The 18,439-nt window shown below is 49.7% G+C and overlaps 1 protein-coding gene across 1 annotated transcript; it reads right to left on the bottom strand.

Moving 5' to 3' along the window:
• Positions 1–1,302: 1,302 nt before the first annotated feature.
• Positions 1,303–18,015, bottom strand: LOC149331699 (endochitinase-like). The gene is made up of 6 exons (XM_089555553.1): positions 17,860–18,015; positions 8,599–8,676; positions 7,078–7,422; positions 6,009–6,244; positions 5,132–5,381; positions 1,303–1,670 (listed from the first exon to the last, which is right to left on the bottom strand). Exons 1-6 carry the CDS (start codon positions 18,013–18,015, stop codon positions 1,347–1,349), a joined length of 1,389 nt encoding a protein of 462 aa, XP_089411679.1. The 3' UTR covers positions 1,303–1,346.
• Positions 18,016–18,439: the final 424 nt, after the last annotated feature.

Below are 18,439 nucleotides of genomic sequence, written 5' to 3'. Positions count from 1 at the left end.
GCCTCCAGAATTCCGCTTCCATCGAAATTCGACAGCCTCGGCCGAATTTCGATGGAGGCGGAATTCTGGAGGCCCGTGTACTGTGCGATGATGATGGGAATGGAAGAAGAGAAAGAGAAAGGTGGCGTAGTGGAGGGCTCTGGAAATTTTTGACCATCCCAACGCACAGCACTCGGGCACGTTTTACGTTTCGCCTCTACCGAAACACGGTCTCCGATGTCGGGTTCCATGCCTTGGCGCTCCGGCTCAGTAGCAGAATGCCCAAAACACTGAGCCACCACGACGGGTAGACCTGCGGATCATACCCCAGTGCATTCACAAAGCAATCATCTCCCAAGGAGGAGCAGGTTGAGAAGGAGCTTGGCGCGCAATAGCATGAAAAAAATAAAAAGTAAAGGCAAGGTACTGTTAGTGCTGTCATTCGGATGTAATTATCAGAGGCCAAAGGTTTAGTGGTCGTTATGGTAATAGAACTGCTGAGATGGAAAGCCAGGTTTGTCATCGATCGATAATCAGTGAGACAACGATTTTTATTATTGGTGCTGCAAGCTTCGCATGCATATACGCAGAGTTTTGCCTAAAGGAAAGCTGGCACTAAATAGTGCCCTGCACTAGACGAAACGAGACAAGACAAAAGACGAGACGAGGTGAGAGAATAAAAGACGAGAAGAGAGAATACAATACGCGACGATTAATGAGAAGGCAAGACGAAACGAAATTAATGAAAGACCAAATTAATGATCTATAAATAAAAGGAGGGCCAATACCACTTAAAGGGGAAGGAAAATTCGGATTTTGTCGGATCCTGCTGGAGCATCTAGCTCGCTCCGGCTGCTCTGTCGCTCACGCCGCCAAATCTGCGGCCGGAATGTTGTTAACGGCATAATGAGTGCGATGTATGCCATGGCACCGACGAACGCCCGATACAACAGACGTGTTGCTGTTGGTTTATGCAGTTTGTATGCATTTAGGAGATGTACCGCATCGCACCTTACTCTCCTGCCTTTTAAATGCACCCGCTCTAAGGTTCCTTTATAGACCACCAGATGGCTCTGCCCCCAACTGATCCATCGGTGCACAAAAAAACAATGATGAAAAAGCTTACAGCTGCTTAAACAAAGCAGATTAAACCCACCATTAAGCGATAGACCGCACGCGCGCCGCATCCATGCGTTTTGAACAATTTTTTTTGTTTTATTAAAGTTGCGTCCATAACAGCGTGGATGATCTGCAGTCCATCGCTATTGCTCAAGTAGCTGCGGTAAGACAGAGGTTTGCACACGTATAGTGGAACAAGAAGAGACGTCTCAACTATATAGCTCAACTGCTGGATAGCCCCGCCGTCGTTAACCCTTTCGGGCAGGCTTAGAGGGCGCAGCGAACTGGTCCAGCGAGCGCCGCACGTGATTGGCCAGGGCGTTCGGCTCTCCGCAGCGACCCCTGGTGTCGTCGGCGTGCATTGCGAAGAGCACGACGCCGGCGAAATGGCGGGTGGCGTCGAACAGTCGCGAGGAGTTCGGTCCGAAGCCGGCCTGCCAGAAGCGGTCCTTGTGCACCACGTGGCAATCGCCGTGGCGCGAGTAGTGCTGGTTGTAGCCCATGTTGGCTGCCATCTCGCACATCTGCCAGTAGTTAGAGCCGGTCGCCATCTTGACCGCTGGGTCGCCTTCCTGCGACCGTACCGTATCAGGGCGTTAGAACCCACGTACTGTTTACGCTACTGTTGCCCTGCGTTTGTTCCGTGCTGTATACAGTGGGTCCGCCGCCGTCTAGCAATCAGTTCGGAAGATTCTGCCCAGGATAGTGAAAGCCCTTATAAAAATGGTCTATAGACAGTCTATAGACTTCTTACGGACACTATTGCCTTCGTATAGATATTTCTTTTTGTCTGGTCATAGTCTATAGACTCTCTATCAAGAAAAGTCTACTGGAAGTCTATGGCCATAAATATATAGATTGTCAATAGACTGTCTATAGCATTTGTATTGCTTATAGATTGTTCTCTAGGATTTGTCTATAGAGTCTATAGACTTTGAAGACAAAACTCTATAGACAGTGTATAGACTATCTAAAAGAATTTTGTAAAGGAGTGCAGCGTTCCAGAGACGACGGCTTCTGCATCGTGAAGCCCAGCGAGCGCATATGTCTATACCCCTGTCACACGGACACTTTCGATGCTCATTGAACTCGATCTGCATCGAGATTTTCGAGCACGATCGAAACATCCGGTGCTACACGGGCATTTTCAATGCTCCTTGAGAAGCTTCCCTCATGTGTGTTAGGTGGCGCCAAATGTTTCTCCAACAGCCATAACAAGGTGATGTCCGGCAACACTGTGCAGTCGGGGGCAGCGGCAGCCAAATCCGTAGCCAGACGTGCGACGCACCCATGGACGCACCTCTGTGCCTCTGCTGTTGTGCGATGGAACCCGAGGGTCCGCAACGCCTCCGCGATTTCTGCGTAGACTACGGCGTTTCTCTTCTGGTGCCGCAAATTATCTAGGCGGTCTAGCCAGCAGTCGATGAGAGCGGCTGTCTCACGCTCGCTCTACAGTGTGCGCGTCGACGAGCAGGAGGACGCCATCTTTGTTGTTTACACTGACGGCGAAGCTTGGAGCGGGGTGCCGAGATTATATATAAATATGTTTGCATATAAGCAGGCATAGTGCCTGAATATGTTCTGTCTTGCATTTTAATCAATTACAACAACAACAGTTGTAGTTTTGTTTTGTTAACTAGTGTTTATTTTTATAGCTTCGTGAGAGCGAGATTGCTTTCGATTGTGCTTGGAACCTCAAGCACTCTTGAGGGGCCGGCATCGAGTCAAGCAGGATCGAGCTCGATTGCGCTTGAAATTGGCCGTGTGACAACCGTCGATCTGCATTGAGTTCGATGAGCATTGACTCAATGAGGATCGAAAGTGCCCGTGTGACAGGGGTATAAGCGTGTCCGTCAGGTGCGCTAGGAAAGCGGCCTAACACAAGCGGTTGGCCGAGTATGCATGGGAGGGTAAAAACGCCAAAGAGGACTGGGACACTCAACCACTGCAGGTAGTCGCATCGGTAATGCTTTGAGCATTGCCTGCCACTCCAGACCTCTCGGCCGCTAATGCCTATCACCTTTCGCCGATTCTTGCCCTAAACCATGCGACTTAGCACTACATTTTCGCCAAGAAATTCAAGCAATATATTGCGTTAGAGGACTGTCGTCGAGTATGTATATAGTATACAAGCTCGCCCGACTATTCATTCTTCCAAATTGAAATGCGAGGTGTGATAGCAGAGGAGTGGAGGCAAGCATGTATAAGGAGGAGAAAGCACTTTCTTTACTGTCGTCGCTACACATCGCTAAGGAGGCGACTGTTAGAAGTTCCATTGCAGAAACTCAGTTTGCGCCTGTCTTCTGCGGTTGTTCTGTGCCTTGGCACTTGTATTCTTGGACATGCCAATGGGAATGTTTTCTCTGCCGTTCAAAATTTTTTTTCTAGAAACAAAACGCCCTCCATGATAAGCTTTTTCTCTCCACCCCATAATCCCAAACACTCTCTACCTCACTTTGAGCGAGCCTCCTCTGCTTCCATTCCCTCCTCGAAATTTTTCTCTCCCGCTCCTCGTCGAGTAGGCTCGGCAAGGCAAAATCACCCCTTCCTTCTCCGGTGTAAGCCGGAGGCGTGGTGTATGTGGAGTGCGTCACAGGGCGACGTCATGGCACCGCCTTCAATAGAATTCTTTTCTTGGTTTTTGCATTTTCTCCGCACACTGAACGATCGAGAGGCGCGATCGGCTCGACCACCTAGACTTGTTAGCGAGCGCATCCTTTCATACATCTGTTTGTCATTCCCAGTTAACGAGCCACCTTTTCATTTTCTTTTAGGCCTCCCCACTGTTTCACGAGCGGAGGGGCGGAAGTCGGTTGTGTTCGAAACACACGGCGAAGCGCGGACCCGGCAACCGCCCGTTTGCTTTTCTCCATGCGTGTTTGTGTTCTGTGTGTTTGTGTCTTTTCTCCGCTCCAAAGCATATGTCATTCATTGGAGCCAAGGCGTACGCAAGATGCACGAAAGATAAGCGGTGTGTGTGCGGAGCGGTCAAGTGGGCGAGCGAGGGAAAGGCTCTGCTGCACTAGTAATTAAAACCTTGTTTTGGAGGGCTTGCATAGAAGAAAAAAATCTGAGAAGGGAGCGCGTACGCAGAGCGTCTCGTGAGGTGATCACGGCGGGGGGAGGGGGGGGGGGCGAACCAACTCCCTCAGTTTTACTATTTTTTACTTTTTATGGCTAGGGTTCAAGGCTGTCGCCGCACGCTCCCTCCGCAGTTTTTTTTTTTTTGTTCCTTCATGCGGGTTTGTAGGCATGAGCCAGAACAGAAGGCGCTGCGGAAAGCCTTGTGCAGACGACGCGACGCCAAGGCTACGCCCAACCTTCTCCCGTCAGTCAGAACGATGCACCAATGGAGTGCCTTTAGCGAAAGTAGCCCCCCTTGACGTCAGCGGGGTTCAGAGTAGTGGGCCGGGCCCGTTTTCGTTGAAGGAAAGAACGAGCGGGCTTTGATTTGAATTTTCGCAGCTTTTCGGGGCGCGCATGGCTCTAGTATTTTGCAGAGGTTATCTTCGATGCCTCATCTATGCAGTGGGCTTGTTTTTCAAAAATGTCCGGACCCTGGGCAGTGGCCCTTTAAGGGACTCGGAGTTGTATTCTCGTGTACAATCTTTAAGTTTTCAGTGCGCGCCCTCTGTCCCCGTGATATAGTGGTCGCTGGACACTTTCTCAAAACTCATTTCATTGCCGCTCTTTTTCTTTTTTCCCCTTTGTTCCCCTCCCCAAGTGTAGGGTAGCCAACTGGGCATCGCCTGGTTAACCTCCCTGCCTTTCCGTCCATTTCTCTCTCTCTCTCTCTCTCTCTTTCTTTCTTTCTTTCTTTCTTTTACTTACTCACTCCCTCGCACAAATCTAAGCTTGCTAGACCTCTCACCACCCTCAACCACCTCTGTAACAGAAACTGAGTTGTCCAAATTTTTTAGAAGATCCCATGTTTGCCGCCTGCAATTTGCAATGCAGGTAGTCACCGCCTGGTTATGGCCAAACCCCCTTGCGGGTATGTGCCATTTTATGAGGCAAGCAACAACAGACGCACTCGGAAGGAGCCCGAACGGTTGAGGAAGTAACTGGCCGCCTCGAAGGTGACGCTGAAGAGCAACCGGGTCGCCATTGACCGCTCGAAGCCTGGCACCGTCTCTCGGAGGTCGGCCAGAAGCCGCGATAGGCTCGGGGCCTGCGTTGCGCCGCCCAGGGCGAACGGCATCGGACAGGCGGCCGCTCCTTCCGGGGCAGGCGCCAAGTCGTGCGTGCGTAGAACCACGATGTCCTGCACCAGCGACAGTACGCTGCTCCCCCCCGCAGCCACGCCGGGAGTCACTGTGAACGAATCTTACTTTCCGTGGAGCAGGGCATAATCTCGTCCTCCATAGAGGGTACTGTAGTGCCCAGTGCATCTACTACAGAGATTTTCGTTTAATGCCAAAGGATTACTTAGTCCCATTACGACAAAAGCCGGCGGGTGCGCTCGAAGATGGCACAGAAAGTCCCAGCGATAGAAATAAAAATAGGGCGACGTCAGGGCGTGCTTTTGCAGCAGCTGCCCCTGCGCTATTAAAACGAACATCCTCATCATACGCAACAGTACGACGTATCTTACTAGACACACTAGCAAATGGCATGTCATAACCTACTAGTAGAGTCTGGACAACTATCTTATATAATACACGAGAGTAAGAAACAACGTATCTAACGAGTATGTCCATATAGGGTGCTTGACATATCGCGAGTCGCTGTCCGACTAGTGCTACCCTCTGTATTGCTTCAGACATCACAAAAGCACGAGACCTCCATGATGTCCAAAGACTCAAGGATGCAGGAGCTCTAATGCACTATGGGCTAAGCTTTTAACCCCGCATTGGGGTGCGCTACAGGAGCCATAACAAAGCAGAACGAAACGGGAGTGATGGACAGACCTGCTGGGGGACAGCGGGCCCTTGGGCTGCTCACTGTGGAAGGAGACCACAGCCGATACGAACAGGCCCATACGACCGAGGTCATCACGCATGCGCCCCATGTGCGCGAAGAACTCGGCGTCCGTGGCCGTGTACATGCGGTGAGACCGGTAGAAGAAGAGCAGCCCGTCCAGCTGCTTCGAGTGCAACCACGTGCCGGCCAGAGCGCTCAGTTCGTTCGGGGTGGAGCCGCGCACCTGTGTGAGATAATTTGCGTAGATGCGACGGGATGAAAAGGGACTGCATTTATTTTCATAGCTCAGCGGGGTTATGGTACGTTCACATCAGAGCATTCATTGTCAGCGCCGAACGAAATCCACCGCCGCACTTCACTTTGAGGTGAAAATCCTGGTGACGAGAGCAATCGATCCGTAACATATTTCTACCGTCGGGAAAGCTGGTCTCTCACCGATAGTCAATTGGAATGCTAGATGACCGCTGCGTGAGCCATCTCCTTTGTCGGAACCTCTTGCTTGAGCGCTAACGGGCAGACCACCGTCGCCAGCGTGAACAAGCGCACGTCCTTCATCAGGGATAGAGACTCTCCTCACTCCACAAACGCTTCGCCACTTCAGATAACGAAACCGCTCACTTGCATGCCCCTATGTGTCATGTGTAGATTCAGAGTTCTTGGTTTCCCGGTGGATGTGTTTTGGGTAGATACAAAACACATTTTATACGCATGTTACGCTGCCAATCATTCTCTGTTTCCCACACCGACCTCTTCCGTCTGGAATGCTTCCTTCATCAGAACTCGGTGAAGTTCCAACGAATGCCGGCGCAGCGACCACTCCTATTCACTCGGATCTATTGTTCTGGTTTCAAGTAAAGTTGACCTCATCGTCCATTGGCTGTCATAGAAACACAAGGAAATGGTTAAGACATACGACGTCCTGCCCCACGTAAAGCAAAACATAACCATCGCTGCAGTAAATGAGAAAGACGTACAGTCTGTTGCAAAAGCATACAGTCCACAGCGCCATCGAAATCGACGGCGCGGTGGATTGTCAACTTTTGCTGCAGACGGTACCTGATTGCAGAAGACCGCCGTGGTCTGGACGCCGTCCCCCAAGAGCGTGTAGAGCGGCAGGTTGAGACGGCGTCGCCGCAGGGACGCGAAGGCGTCCACCCCGTCGGGGCCTTCATCCTCGGGTCGGCGATAGCGCACCCCGAGCGCTGTCATGTGGACGCAGCAGTAGAGCACCACGGTGCACAGCGGCACTGGCACGTCACGAAGCGCGTAACCTCCACGGCCGGGCTCGAAGACGCACCACAGCTGCCGGCCGGAAGAGGTGCTGCCGGTATCCGGTGGGTCACCACCGAGATCGAGGTCGTCCACGCCGTCAGTGTAGTCGTCCGCGGCCAGACGCCTCCGCTGTGAACAACAAAGACAATAGTTCAGTTAGAGCCGAAGTTCTACAGAAGTTCATATTAAACGTCGCCGCATCATGTTGTAATCACGTAGTAAGACAGGGGAGCCGACTCGGCTGACAAAAAGCGGCTAATGCCACATATGAGTGGAAATACGTGGCACGTCCGATAGAAAGCTTCGCCACCTAATTAGTGGTAAGATGACTAATAAATGGTCCTGTTAGAAAGCCGTGGCTGGTAGAAGCCGGCAATGTTCCACCCGCGCCAGAACGCAGGGATCATTTCTAGGGATAATACCTCGGCTGGTAGCGGCATTTGCTTTTGTGGCAATCTTGACAGGTGGCACGTCAACTTAATAGCGACTGCAAGGAAGGTGGTTATGGAGTTAAAGCAAGCATATTTGCGCGTCGGCGAAAGATAGGGAGCGGAGGGGGACAACATAGGCAATACTGAGTGAATGAGACGGCACTGTAAAGAAAATGTTGGTTGGTTGGTTTATGGGGTTTAACGTTCCAAAGCGACTAAGGCTATGAGGGACGCTGTAGTGGAGGGCTCCGGAAATTTCGACCACCTGGGGTTCTTTAACGTGCACTGACATCGCACAGTACACGGGCCTCTAGAATTTCTCTGGCATAGGACAGTAGGTAGTCATGTGAGGCTGTGAAGCCACAGAATACTCGGTTACTAACGCCAACGAAGTAGAATATGCTTGATGCAATGACCGCTGGGAGACACGATCATAGACTGTGCCGTCTTGTGTTGCCCGGTTGCAGTCCTAGACTGCGAACAGACTTGAACGGCACTGAGCGTTGAGTTTTCTCCTTTGAAATGAATTGTTATTTTTGCCGCAAATGGTGATCTGTGATTTCGCAGCATCAGTGTTATGTGAGCGAATTTTAACCACTGCAGGCAATGTCTTCACCAGCAACTCAGGTCCCGCCTAACGAAGAAAAACTGCTTGGCTACCATAACTTCAGTGACGTAATAAATTGGTGTATGTGAAATAAAATAGGTAGTTAATTTAGTTCTCCTTTCCTTGCTTCTGTAACTCTGCGCAGGCAATCAATTGATCAATCAGTCAATTGAAGCAGCGTATCGATCCATGAGTTCACAACAACTAATCGAAGTTCAGCCCTTGCTTCAGAACTGCCAAGCACCATCAGATTAGCGCAGTACTCACATCAACGAGGCTCTTGAAAGAAATCCGCTCCTCCGAGATCACCTTGGTCGGACGAAATAACACCAGTACCAATGCCACCTGCGCAAAAAAAAAAAAATCGAGATCGAAATCGAATTCCCCCCACAAGGATGCGTCGGCGCAACATATTTGCAACGCATTATCTAACTGAATGACACTTAACTAACACTTCAGCTTGCTTCTTGGAACGGAAGCACTAGAAGAGCTCTGTTTCAGGTTCTTATGTGAAGCGAAAAGGTCAGACTTATGGGCGCCTCTCGGAGTAGTAATAAGTGGTTTTATTAAACATGGTAAATGGAAGGAAAAAGTTTATTGTTAGCCCCGACATCTGCTATCGCTGCTGGAAGCACCTGAGCTGGAACAGCAGAAATAAATGATAGCAGGCAGTGTGTAGAAGTGAAATGAAAGAGATGAGGGGATAGTAGAAAGGACAGGGGGAGAGGTACATTGACAATAAATATATTTACATATTAACATAATAACATATATACAGGTCGCTGTTGGAAGGGGCGGTTCTATTTCCTCGATGCACTGATCGGAATTTCTTCTCCAAAGAATTCTAAGTGCATGTAGGCTATCAGATTTGTGAGGCCATGAACAAGTCATTGCTTTAAATCGCATTTAACGTAATGCTCAGCACAAGACAGACCAACAAACTTCGCATAATCAACTAAACTGGCTAAAGTCGAATACAACTCGACAACAAAGCGGCTCTTCACTTCACTTCACTTCACTTTATTCACCTTAAAGACCCCCTTCAGGGGGTATTACATAAGGGGTGGGTTAGTATATTCAACAATAATAAATACATGTCATTGCAGTATGATACAAGTGGTTACAGCTGTGGGATATACAGATATCCCTCGCCTGCCCGCGCCGAGTCACGAGACGAGAGCGCATGCCGCAGGGAATGGGGAGAGGAGGGCACCCGGCAACTCTCCTCACTCTCAGCTCGGACGTGACGTCACGCCTACGCTCTGGCGTCTTAGGAACGGGGTGAACGACCCCTCTTGGTTGCAACCGGTTGCTCAAGGGGGGTGCAATGTCATAGGGGTTTAAGGAGAGCTCACGCGGGAACAAAGGCTGTCTAGTCTCTCCTCTCGCCGTGGTGACTGCCCGATTGCCCCGCCGACCCCGTCTCCTGCCCGCGCCTCCCTGGATTATTCAACGCCGGTCGACGACGACCTGGTAAGCTGCTGAACCATATATTATCAGATAGAACATTCTTCCTCAGTGTGTTTTGCCTTGCGCTAGGTTAATAAACGGTTTCCTAGCGTACTCTGTTCGTTGCCTACTTCGTCCGAACCCGCCGTGGCTGTGACTTTGCGCCACGGGTTGGGGACACGAGAACGCCCGCGCATAGCTGGCACGGAAGCGCGCCTTCCCGGCCGGCTGCTCGCGGGTGACCCCATATCTTGGCGCCCCACGTTGGGCGCCAGATATGGGGTTGGAGTGGGGGAGGATAAACACGTATTCCCCATTTAAGCGCGGCTGACATAGTTCAAAACCGCGCGGACCCCACCCCGTGGTCGCGTACGCTACTGAGCGCACGCCGACCACGGCGGGCCTTGCTCTGCGGGAACAAAGGAACGACACACTGGCTGACACAAACAAGGCATTTATTGCTATAACAACAATAACGCCAGCTAGCAACAAAATACACTGAGGAATCTAGGATGTCCGACTCACCAGCACGGCTACGAGCGAACGTCCGCCCACGGTAGGGCAAAGGGAACTCCGAGATCGAGCGGGACGGACTCGGCGGGAGTAAGTTCCGACCGAGGGGCGCCCGTCGACGAAGAGCGAAGCTGCGAGCGAAACGTCTGCTCGCTTCCCGATGCGGAGCAGAAGAGACCCAGCTATCCCCCGCGCGCGCGCAGCAAAACGCCATCCGTGGCGCTGGTGTCGCTACGACGCGAGCGCCCTCCCCTGTTAGTTAAAGTAACCAAAACAGAAGAGCGCGTTTCGGAGGAGCTAACAACAGTGGGGTGTGCAATGCGTGAAAGCGAACGCAGGGGACGAAGGCGTCCCCACACAGCAGATAAGAATTAAGATGGGCACGTGATGGCGGCAACATCGGCGGGGAGGGCATTCCAGTCAACAATGGTGCGGGGAAAAAAGGAACCTGAAACAGTTGCAGTACGCGATAGAGGCCGGGCGATCTGAAACGGGTGTGCAGTGCGGTGAGATATGCGGGTCGGATGAGAAATGTAAGGTGTTTGATTCAGAGTGCTATGGAAAAACTTGTGGAGCAAACACATGCAGGCGACGCGATGGCGAGTTTCAAGGCTTTCGAGACCGGAATTATTCTTTAGAGATGAAACGCTGATCGTATATGAATATGCAGAATGAACGAAGCGAATGGCGCGGTTTTGAACTGATTCGAGTGCATTTGTTAGGTATATTTGGTGTGGATTCCAGATGGGACTGGCGTACTCGAGTTTAGGTCTAATAAGGGTTTTGTAAGCTAGAAGTTTAATGTGTTGCGGTGCATGACGAATATGACGTTTTAGGAATCCTAGGGATCTGTTAGCAGATGATATGATTGTGGCAATGTGTGTTCGCCAAGAAAGATCGCTACAGAGTGTTACACCGAGGTACTTGAACGATTGGACGCTTTCTATAGATGAGTTGGCAGCTGTATAGGAGAAAATAAGGGGGTTGCGTTGACGGTGAAATGAGAAGAGTTTGCATTTTTTAGCGTTTAGTGTCATTAGCAAGAGGTCACACCATTCATGGACGCGGTTGAGGTCATTTTGAAGAGCCACTTGATCAGAAATTTTAGTAACGGTACGATAAATTACACAGTCGTCGGCGAATATGCGAATGTTACACGATACTTGTGGCGCCAGATCGTTCCCTGTTAAAGCATCCCCTTCCAGTCAGTGGCTTCCCCAGATTCTCATGACCGTGATAGTGTGACAGGAAGCGGTGCCACAATGCAGAGAGGCCACTATCCCCCAAAGCCACCTAGACTAGACAAGGCCTGTTCACTCCTCCTCTCCACAGTGGCCTAAGTCACACTAGTTGCCCGACCGCGAAAGGCTTTGCCGCGAACGATGGTGAGACTTCTGTGAAACGCAGGCGGATGCAGCACAGGAGCATGGCACCTGGGAGGCGACGCGGGTGGATCGTGCCACTGTGGTTAGGTTTGGCAGCCAACGTACTGCCTTTTCTCTTTTCCGGCTTCTCGGTTTTCGAGCTGCAGGTCGTCAGACTGTTTTCTCTTCACTTGTGCGCGTTGAAACCATGATCTGGTGCTGAAGCAGAACACACTCATTTTATAACCGCACCAACTTAGGCCGGTGCTGTGTGCATGGGCGCCACGGAAATTACTACGGTGGCAAAAAGTTAGGGTGTTTGGTTTTCCCGAGAATGAAGCTCGCAGAAAACTTTGATGGTAGTAGTTCATCGCTAAGATTTTACGCCAACCATGCGTTCTAAGGTAAGTAACTGCAATTTAACCGCTTTTGATTGCTGATATTATGTTCTATAAAGCCCAACACTAAACAAAAGCCTTAGTTGTTGAATAGTGGCTTCGAGAGGCCTGCATGGTATAACAAATAAGCTTCCTGATACAGTTATGCGAGCTCCATTTTTATGAGCAAGATTTCATCCCAAGCTCTCACATGATGATAAACAAACGGGAAGAACCATGCAGCCCAAGGGCGATGGTGTTCAACTTCAAAAGGACGAAGTGCATTTGGTGTTCCCCAATCGCCCATCGTAATTTTATTCTACACCTTCATGTCGCGAGTCCACGGCAACAAAGAGAGCACGTTAGGAAAATAACGCTATCCAGGAAGCCATCAACAATTCTATCAAGGCAAGCGAGGAAGAAAAACCCATAAATTCAGTGTCTTCGTTTGAAGTATTGCAAATGAAGCTAGTCAACATTTGCGATACCAAGTTTCGGACAGTCACTGCGAACGAAAAGTCCATTATGTTTCTTAGCTTAAAAATGAGCCGTCTCCATATGTGAAATGTGCTTTCTCTGTGGGGAGGTGTCTGACACCTTCCACATGGTTTGGGCGTGTCAATCTAACCCATCTATCCCCCCCAACCCCAACCCCACCAGAGAGGACTGGGAGGCGGCCCTGCTCGGCTGTCAAGACCTGAAGAGCCAAAAGACCTGGTTCAACGGACGCGGGCGGCGTTGCTTGCCAATGGGGCTCCGGAATAGGGGCTCCACCTAGTACTGTGAGGGGAAAGGGCCAATAGGGTCCCACCCCAATCACCTTTCTGTAAAAAATTTAATTGCTTATAAATGTTTTTCACCACCACCTCCACCACAGTCCTTCCGGATCTGACAATATATTTGACTATAGTCACGGCGAGGCTGCACTACCTAGCATTGAAATTGAAGAATGGCGCCATTTAGGCCAGCAATCAGAAGTTAGCTGCCAGGCACCTAAAAAAAAAATTTAAGATCTGAAATATTTTAATGCTAGACACCGAGAGTGATAAAAAGTTCACATAGTCTTCGTGTTATTCTTTTCCATGACTTACTTGTTTTTGTTTATTTCAATGTTTAGCACGTCATCCGCCTTCAAAAATGGCAAAAAAACTTGCGGTTTTTTTTAAAGCAGTACAGTACATGAGGTGTGGCTAGATACTGCATTTCATGCATTCTACTGCATATTACTCCTATGCTGTCGAGGGAATAATATTTTGGTTTTAATATGAACTAACTGCGATGAAGTGAAGAACAGGAACTGTAGCAATGCAGTGCTTTGTCACAAGTATTACCATGAAATAATAAAATCGAATCACTTAGCAGCAGCACGAAGTGTATCGCGAGGGTCACGAAAGAAATCACAGATTACAATAAGTTAACACGGTAGATATAAAGCGAAATTTAGCACGCGGTTAAAAAGCTGTTCTTCAGTCGCTAACCCAGGTTTATCGGCTCATTACTACAGCCATTGCACCACGGGTAGTAAGATAACTAGCTGAAAACTGCCGGCCAACCCCCGCAGCCGCGAGCAGAGGACAGGCAACTAGCCTGACGTCACGGAGCAAGCGGAGAGGTCTAGGTGGCATTGTATCCCCGCAGTGGGGAATTTACAATACCCCATCAGTCGCCGTAGCTCAGCGGTAGAGCACCGGACGCGTAATTCGGAGGTCGTGGGTTCGGATCCCACCGGCGGCATGTGGTTGTTTTTTCTTCTGCTTTTCTAATCAATTAGCTTTAAACGATAACATATTCAGTAATATAAATTGATCAACACCACAAAATAAATAAATTAATTAAAAATCCCCTGTGCCCCTTGGTTTCTGTGGCTGTTGGCTTCTCTCATATTTACAACGAGCCCCTTATTCCTCTTTCCTTCTCTGCTTAACTGCTTAACGAGGGCCTCGGTTCTGGCAGCCTTGACGCCATAGGGAAGCATAAGAGGGTTCTCACATAGCTTCCACCCTCGCCGTTCGATGACGTTCTACGTCACATCTGCGGTAACTCAGGACGTGCTACGTCCGCCGCTTAAGAACGTGGGTGGCGCTGGTGAACAGGTTATTTGTAAACATAAATACCCCCGAAAGAAGAAGGTTTGACAGCCGTCGCCGTAGCTCAGCGGTAGAGCACCGGACGCGTAATTCGGAGGTCGTGGGCTCGGATCCCACCGGCGGCAGGTGGTTGTTTTTTCTTCTGCTTTTCTAATCAATTAGCTTTAAACGATAACATATTCAGTAATATAAATTGATCAACACCACAAAATAAATAAATTAATTAAAAATCCCCTGTGCCCCTTGGTTTCTGTGGCTGTTGGCTTCTCTCATATTTACAACGAGCCCCTTATTCCTCTTTCCTTCTCTGCTTAACTGCTTAACGAGGGCCTCGATTCTGGCAGCCTTGACGCCATAGGGAAGCATAAGAGGGTTCTCACATAGCTTCCACCCTCGCCGTTCGATGACGTTCTACGTCACATCTGCGGTAACTCAGGACGTGCTACGTCCGCCGCTTAAGAACGTGGGTGGCGCTGGTGAACAGGTTATTTGTAAACATAAATACCCCCGAAAGAAGAAGGTTTGACAGCCGTCGCCGTAGCTCAGCGGTAGAGCACCGGACGCGTAATTCGGAGGTCGTGGGCTCGGATCCCACCGGCGGCAGGTGGTTGTTTTTTCTTCTGCTTTTCTAATCAATTAGCTTTAAACGATAACATATTCAGTAATATAAATTGATCAACACCACAAAATAAATAAATTAATTAAAAATCCCCTGTGCCCCTTGGTTTCTGTGGCTGTTGGCTTCTCTCATATTTACAACGAGCCCCTTATTCCTCTTTCCTTCTCTGCTTAACTGCTTAACGAGGGCCTCGATTCTGGCAGCCTTGACGCCATAGGGAAGCATAAGAGGGTTCTCACATAGCTTCCACCCTCGCCGTTCGATGACGTTCTACGTCACATCTGCGGTAACTCAGGACGTGCTACGTCCGCCGCTTAAGAACGTGGGTGGCGCTGGTGAACAGGTTATTTGTAAACATAAATACCCCCGAAAGAAGAAGGTTTGACAGCCGTCGCCGTAGCTCAGCGGTAGAGCACCGGACGCGTAATTCGGAGGTCGTGGGCTCGGATCCCACCGGCGGCAGGTGGTTGTTTTTTCTTCTGCTTTTCTAATCAATTAGCTTTAAACGATAACATATTCAGTAATATAAATTGATCAACACCACAAAATAAATAAATTAATCAAAAATCCCCTGTGCCCCTTGGTTTCTGTGGCTGTTGGCTTCTCTCATATTTACAACGAGCCCCTTATTCCCCTTTCCTTCTCTGCTTAGTGGGATAACAAAGCAGACTGTGCTCAAGATGGGAGTGACCAGTCTTCTTTTCCTCCTGGTGGGGCCTTCATAATGCCCCCTCAGTTGGATAACAAAGCAGACTCAGCTCAGTACAGGAGCAGATGGCCCCCTCTTCCCCCTGGTGGGGGCTTCACAATACCCCTAAGTCGGATAACAAAGCAGATTGTGCTCAAGATGGGTGCGTCCAGGTGTCGTGGGTGTATAATGGCGGCGTGTCAGAGAGAAAAACTCCCGGGCTCATCGCCCTTGCCTAGGCCTACAAAGTGACACCAGTAGCTGTACTACACTTCTCCCTACTTCCAGGGCGGTCTGAATCATGTGACTGCAGATGTGTTTTCGAGTGGGATCCGTCTTGTGTCCCTTATGACTCTGATGCACGTTCCTAATGGCCTCAGAGTTCCAGGACCAGGGCTTGACTTTATTCGGGTCAGAAGGTGACCAAATGGTTACTTAGATATGTAATTGGCTGCCTATACAGACGAGCTGTGGGTGTATTTCGCTTATTTTATTGTCAACAATAGACCTATAACGACTGCCACGACCCTTGGCCACTCCTTATCTCTCCTTTCCTTAACTCCCTTACTACCCCTCCTCACGTCGAGGGTATAGATCAACACCGATCAGTGACGTAAGCAAGATACGGTGGCGCTGCTTCGAAATGACATAGCATACTTTGTCAAACTCTTCTTCAAGACACTTTCCAACTTTTAACAAGTGGCCGCCAGCGTGGATACTGTGCGAGACGAGAAAAATATTTTGGAATGTTTTGCTTACATGTGTTTCTTAGAGTCGCGGTCCTGCCCCGTACCACTGGCCGGGGGTGGCTTCCACGTGCACGCATCTCGGCGTTTAAGAAATACACTGCCTTTGAAACAATGATTCATACTTTCTCAATCTGTTCTAGGACGTACTTGATTATTCTTTACGAAGGTGTCGAAGGAATAAGATCTTAGGTTCACTGTGAAACCAGGAAACTGCTTACGAGACTATTGTTTAGCGTGTATTCTAATCATACTTCACACCCCCAGACGGCTCCAGCGTCCGCGAGCATCCCCCCCCCCCATTACCTTATGTTTGTAAACACAGTATTGTTCAGTAGCCAAACAAACAGGAATTATGCCTGATTAACCTCTCCGCCTGGTCTTTGACCCCTCTCTCTTTTTCTCCCTTGGCTAACGTATGAAATGTTTTCTGCAACCACGTACGTCGTCGATGTCATTTAGACGCCCATGTCCAACATTCATGGGGAAAAATTTTGAATATTGAAACATTATAGGTATTGTTATGGAAATATTGAAGGTAATGGTCCGTTCTTCCGTTATGTAGCAAAATCTTCGAACAGTTAAGCATCCAGCAGTTAAGGCTGCTATAGAAAACCAAAAGAGAACGCTTTTCGCGAGAACAAAAACATTAGTAGCAAAAAAATTCAAGTCTGCCGACGGGAGATCTGCGGATATATTGATTATTAAAGTTGAAATCTTACAATACATGAAAAAATTGCTTTCATAAACTGGTTTCCTTTCAAAGGTGCTGTCGACAGGACTGTTGGGCATGCATGGAGAGTCCCTCAACTACCGCTGTGAAGCAGACACTAGACACCTTTAGCATACCGTGTACTGTGTTACCGTTACCAGTAATGGAGTACCGTGAGCCTGCGCGCCGCCAATGCGCATGCGCAAATTGCCTTGACGGCGCCAGATGGCGCCACATACCCGGCAGCTATGCTCGCGCCTGCAGCGTCGGAACCAATCAGCGCGTACTCACCGGCGGTGGGCGGGCTCCCAGCATTCCGGTAACGGCAGCGGTAGCACGGTACACAGTGTGCTGAAGGTGTCTACTTTTAGCATACCATGTACCGTGTTACCGTTACCAATACCGAAGTGCCGGGAGCCCGCCCACCGCCGGTGAGCACGCGCTGATTGGTCCCGACTCTGCAGGCGCGAGCGAATAGCTGCCGGGTACCTGGCGCCATCTGGCGACGTCAAGGAGATTTGCGCATGCTCATGGCTGCGCGCGGGCTCCCGGTACTCCGATAATCCGGTACCGGGAACACGGCACATGCTATGCTAAAGGTGTCTAATAAGTGCAAGGGTTCCATAAGAGCTTAGCTCGCGTAAGCTGGACGCGCTCACATTTGATGCTTGTTCCTACACCAGCGCTTCCCTTAGTCTATAGACTGTCCATACACGTTTGTCTATAAAGTCTATAGATTTTCTATAGACAAATCCTATAGACTAGTCTAAAGGCAATACAAATCCTATGGGCAGTCTATAGACTATCTGTAGATTTATGGCCATGCACTTTTAGTAGACTTCTGCCTAAAGACAGTCTTTAGATTATGAATAGGCAAGAAGGAATATCTATAGGAAGGCAACAGTCTATAAGAAGTGTATAGATAGTCTATAAACCATTTTCATTATGGTTATCCCAATGCCGGTAGGCTCACCTGCAGCGCCAGCACTGCCGCCGCCATGCAGAAGGCTGTCAGGGTGCGCTTGTGGCTACCCAGGTGGTACACTGGCGGAGGCTGGGAAGGCTGGTTCTGCCGCGAAGGGTCGACCAGCGCTTGCTGGGAACTACCGCTCACTGCTTCTAGCTGCATCACGGCGCCGGTATACTTGTGAAGGTGTGCTGGCCTTTACAAGGGTTCGGAGTGGGCTCCCCTGGGCCTTGGCTGGAGACGTGCCGATTCTTCCGAGCACTGCGAAGCAGCTCTGGGGAGAAACGTTCACGCGGACTTCTTTTCCTTCTTCTTCCATGCCTTAGAAATATTAGCGATGCAGATGGTCGTTGTTGTTGTCCTCTGTTGGACTTTTACTGTACGCATGCTTTTCGAGCAGGGAGCTTAATTAGAACTAGGTGCAACGTAGATAACACGTCTCGTGCAAGACATTCACAAACGCCTTTTTTTTGTTATGCGATAGCATTTGGAAGGTCATAAAGGCGAAAACTGTCCGGCGGCGTCGGTGTCTGCGTGAAGCGCCCACCTGCTAGGTGGTGTTTAGGGAGATTTGCGCCTTTTACTT

This window comes from Amblyomma mixtum, chromosome 8, assembly GCF_055824585.1.
Source record: "Amblyomma mixtum isolate Tamu chromosome 8, ASM5582458v1, whole genome shotgun sequence".
Classification (NCBI taxonomy): Eukaryota; Metazoa; Arthropoda; class Arachnida; order Ixodida; family Ixodidae; genus Amblyomma; species Amblyomma mixtum.
This window is presented reverse-complemented; position numbering and strand designations above follow the sequence as displayed.

Coding starts and splice junctions, on each gene's coding strand:
- LOC149331699 (XM_089555553.1), bottom strand. CDS start 18,015: ATGCAGCTAGAAGCAGTGAGCGGTAGTTCCCAGCAAGCGCTGGTCGAC. Junction 5,382..6,008: donor GGCCCGCTGTCCCCCAGCAG/GTCTGTCCATCA, acceptor GGGGGGGAGCAG/CGTACTGTCGCTGGTGCAGG. Junction 1,671..5,131: donor ACCGTTCGGGCTCCTTCCGA/GTGCGTCTGTTG, acceptor GTACGGTCGCAG/GAAGGCGACCCAGCGGTCAA.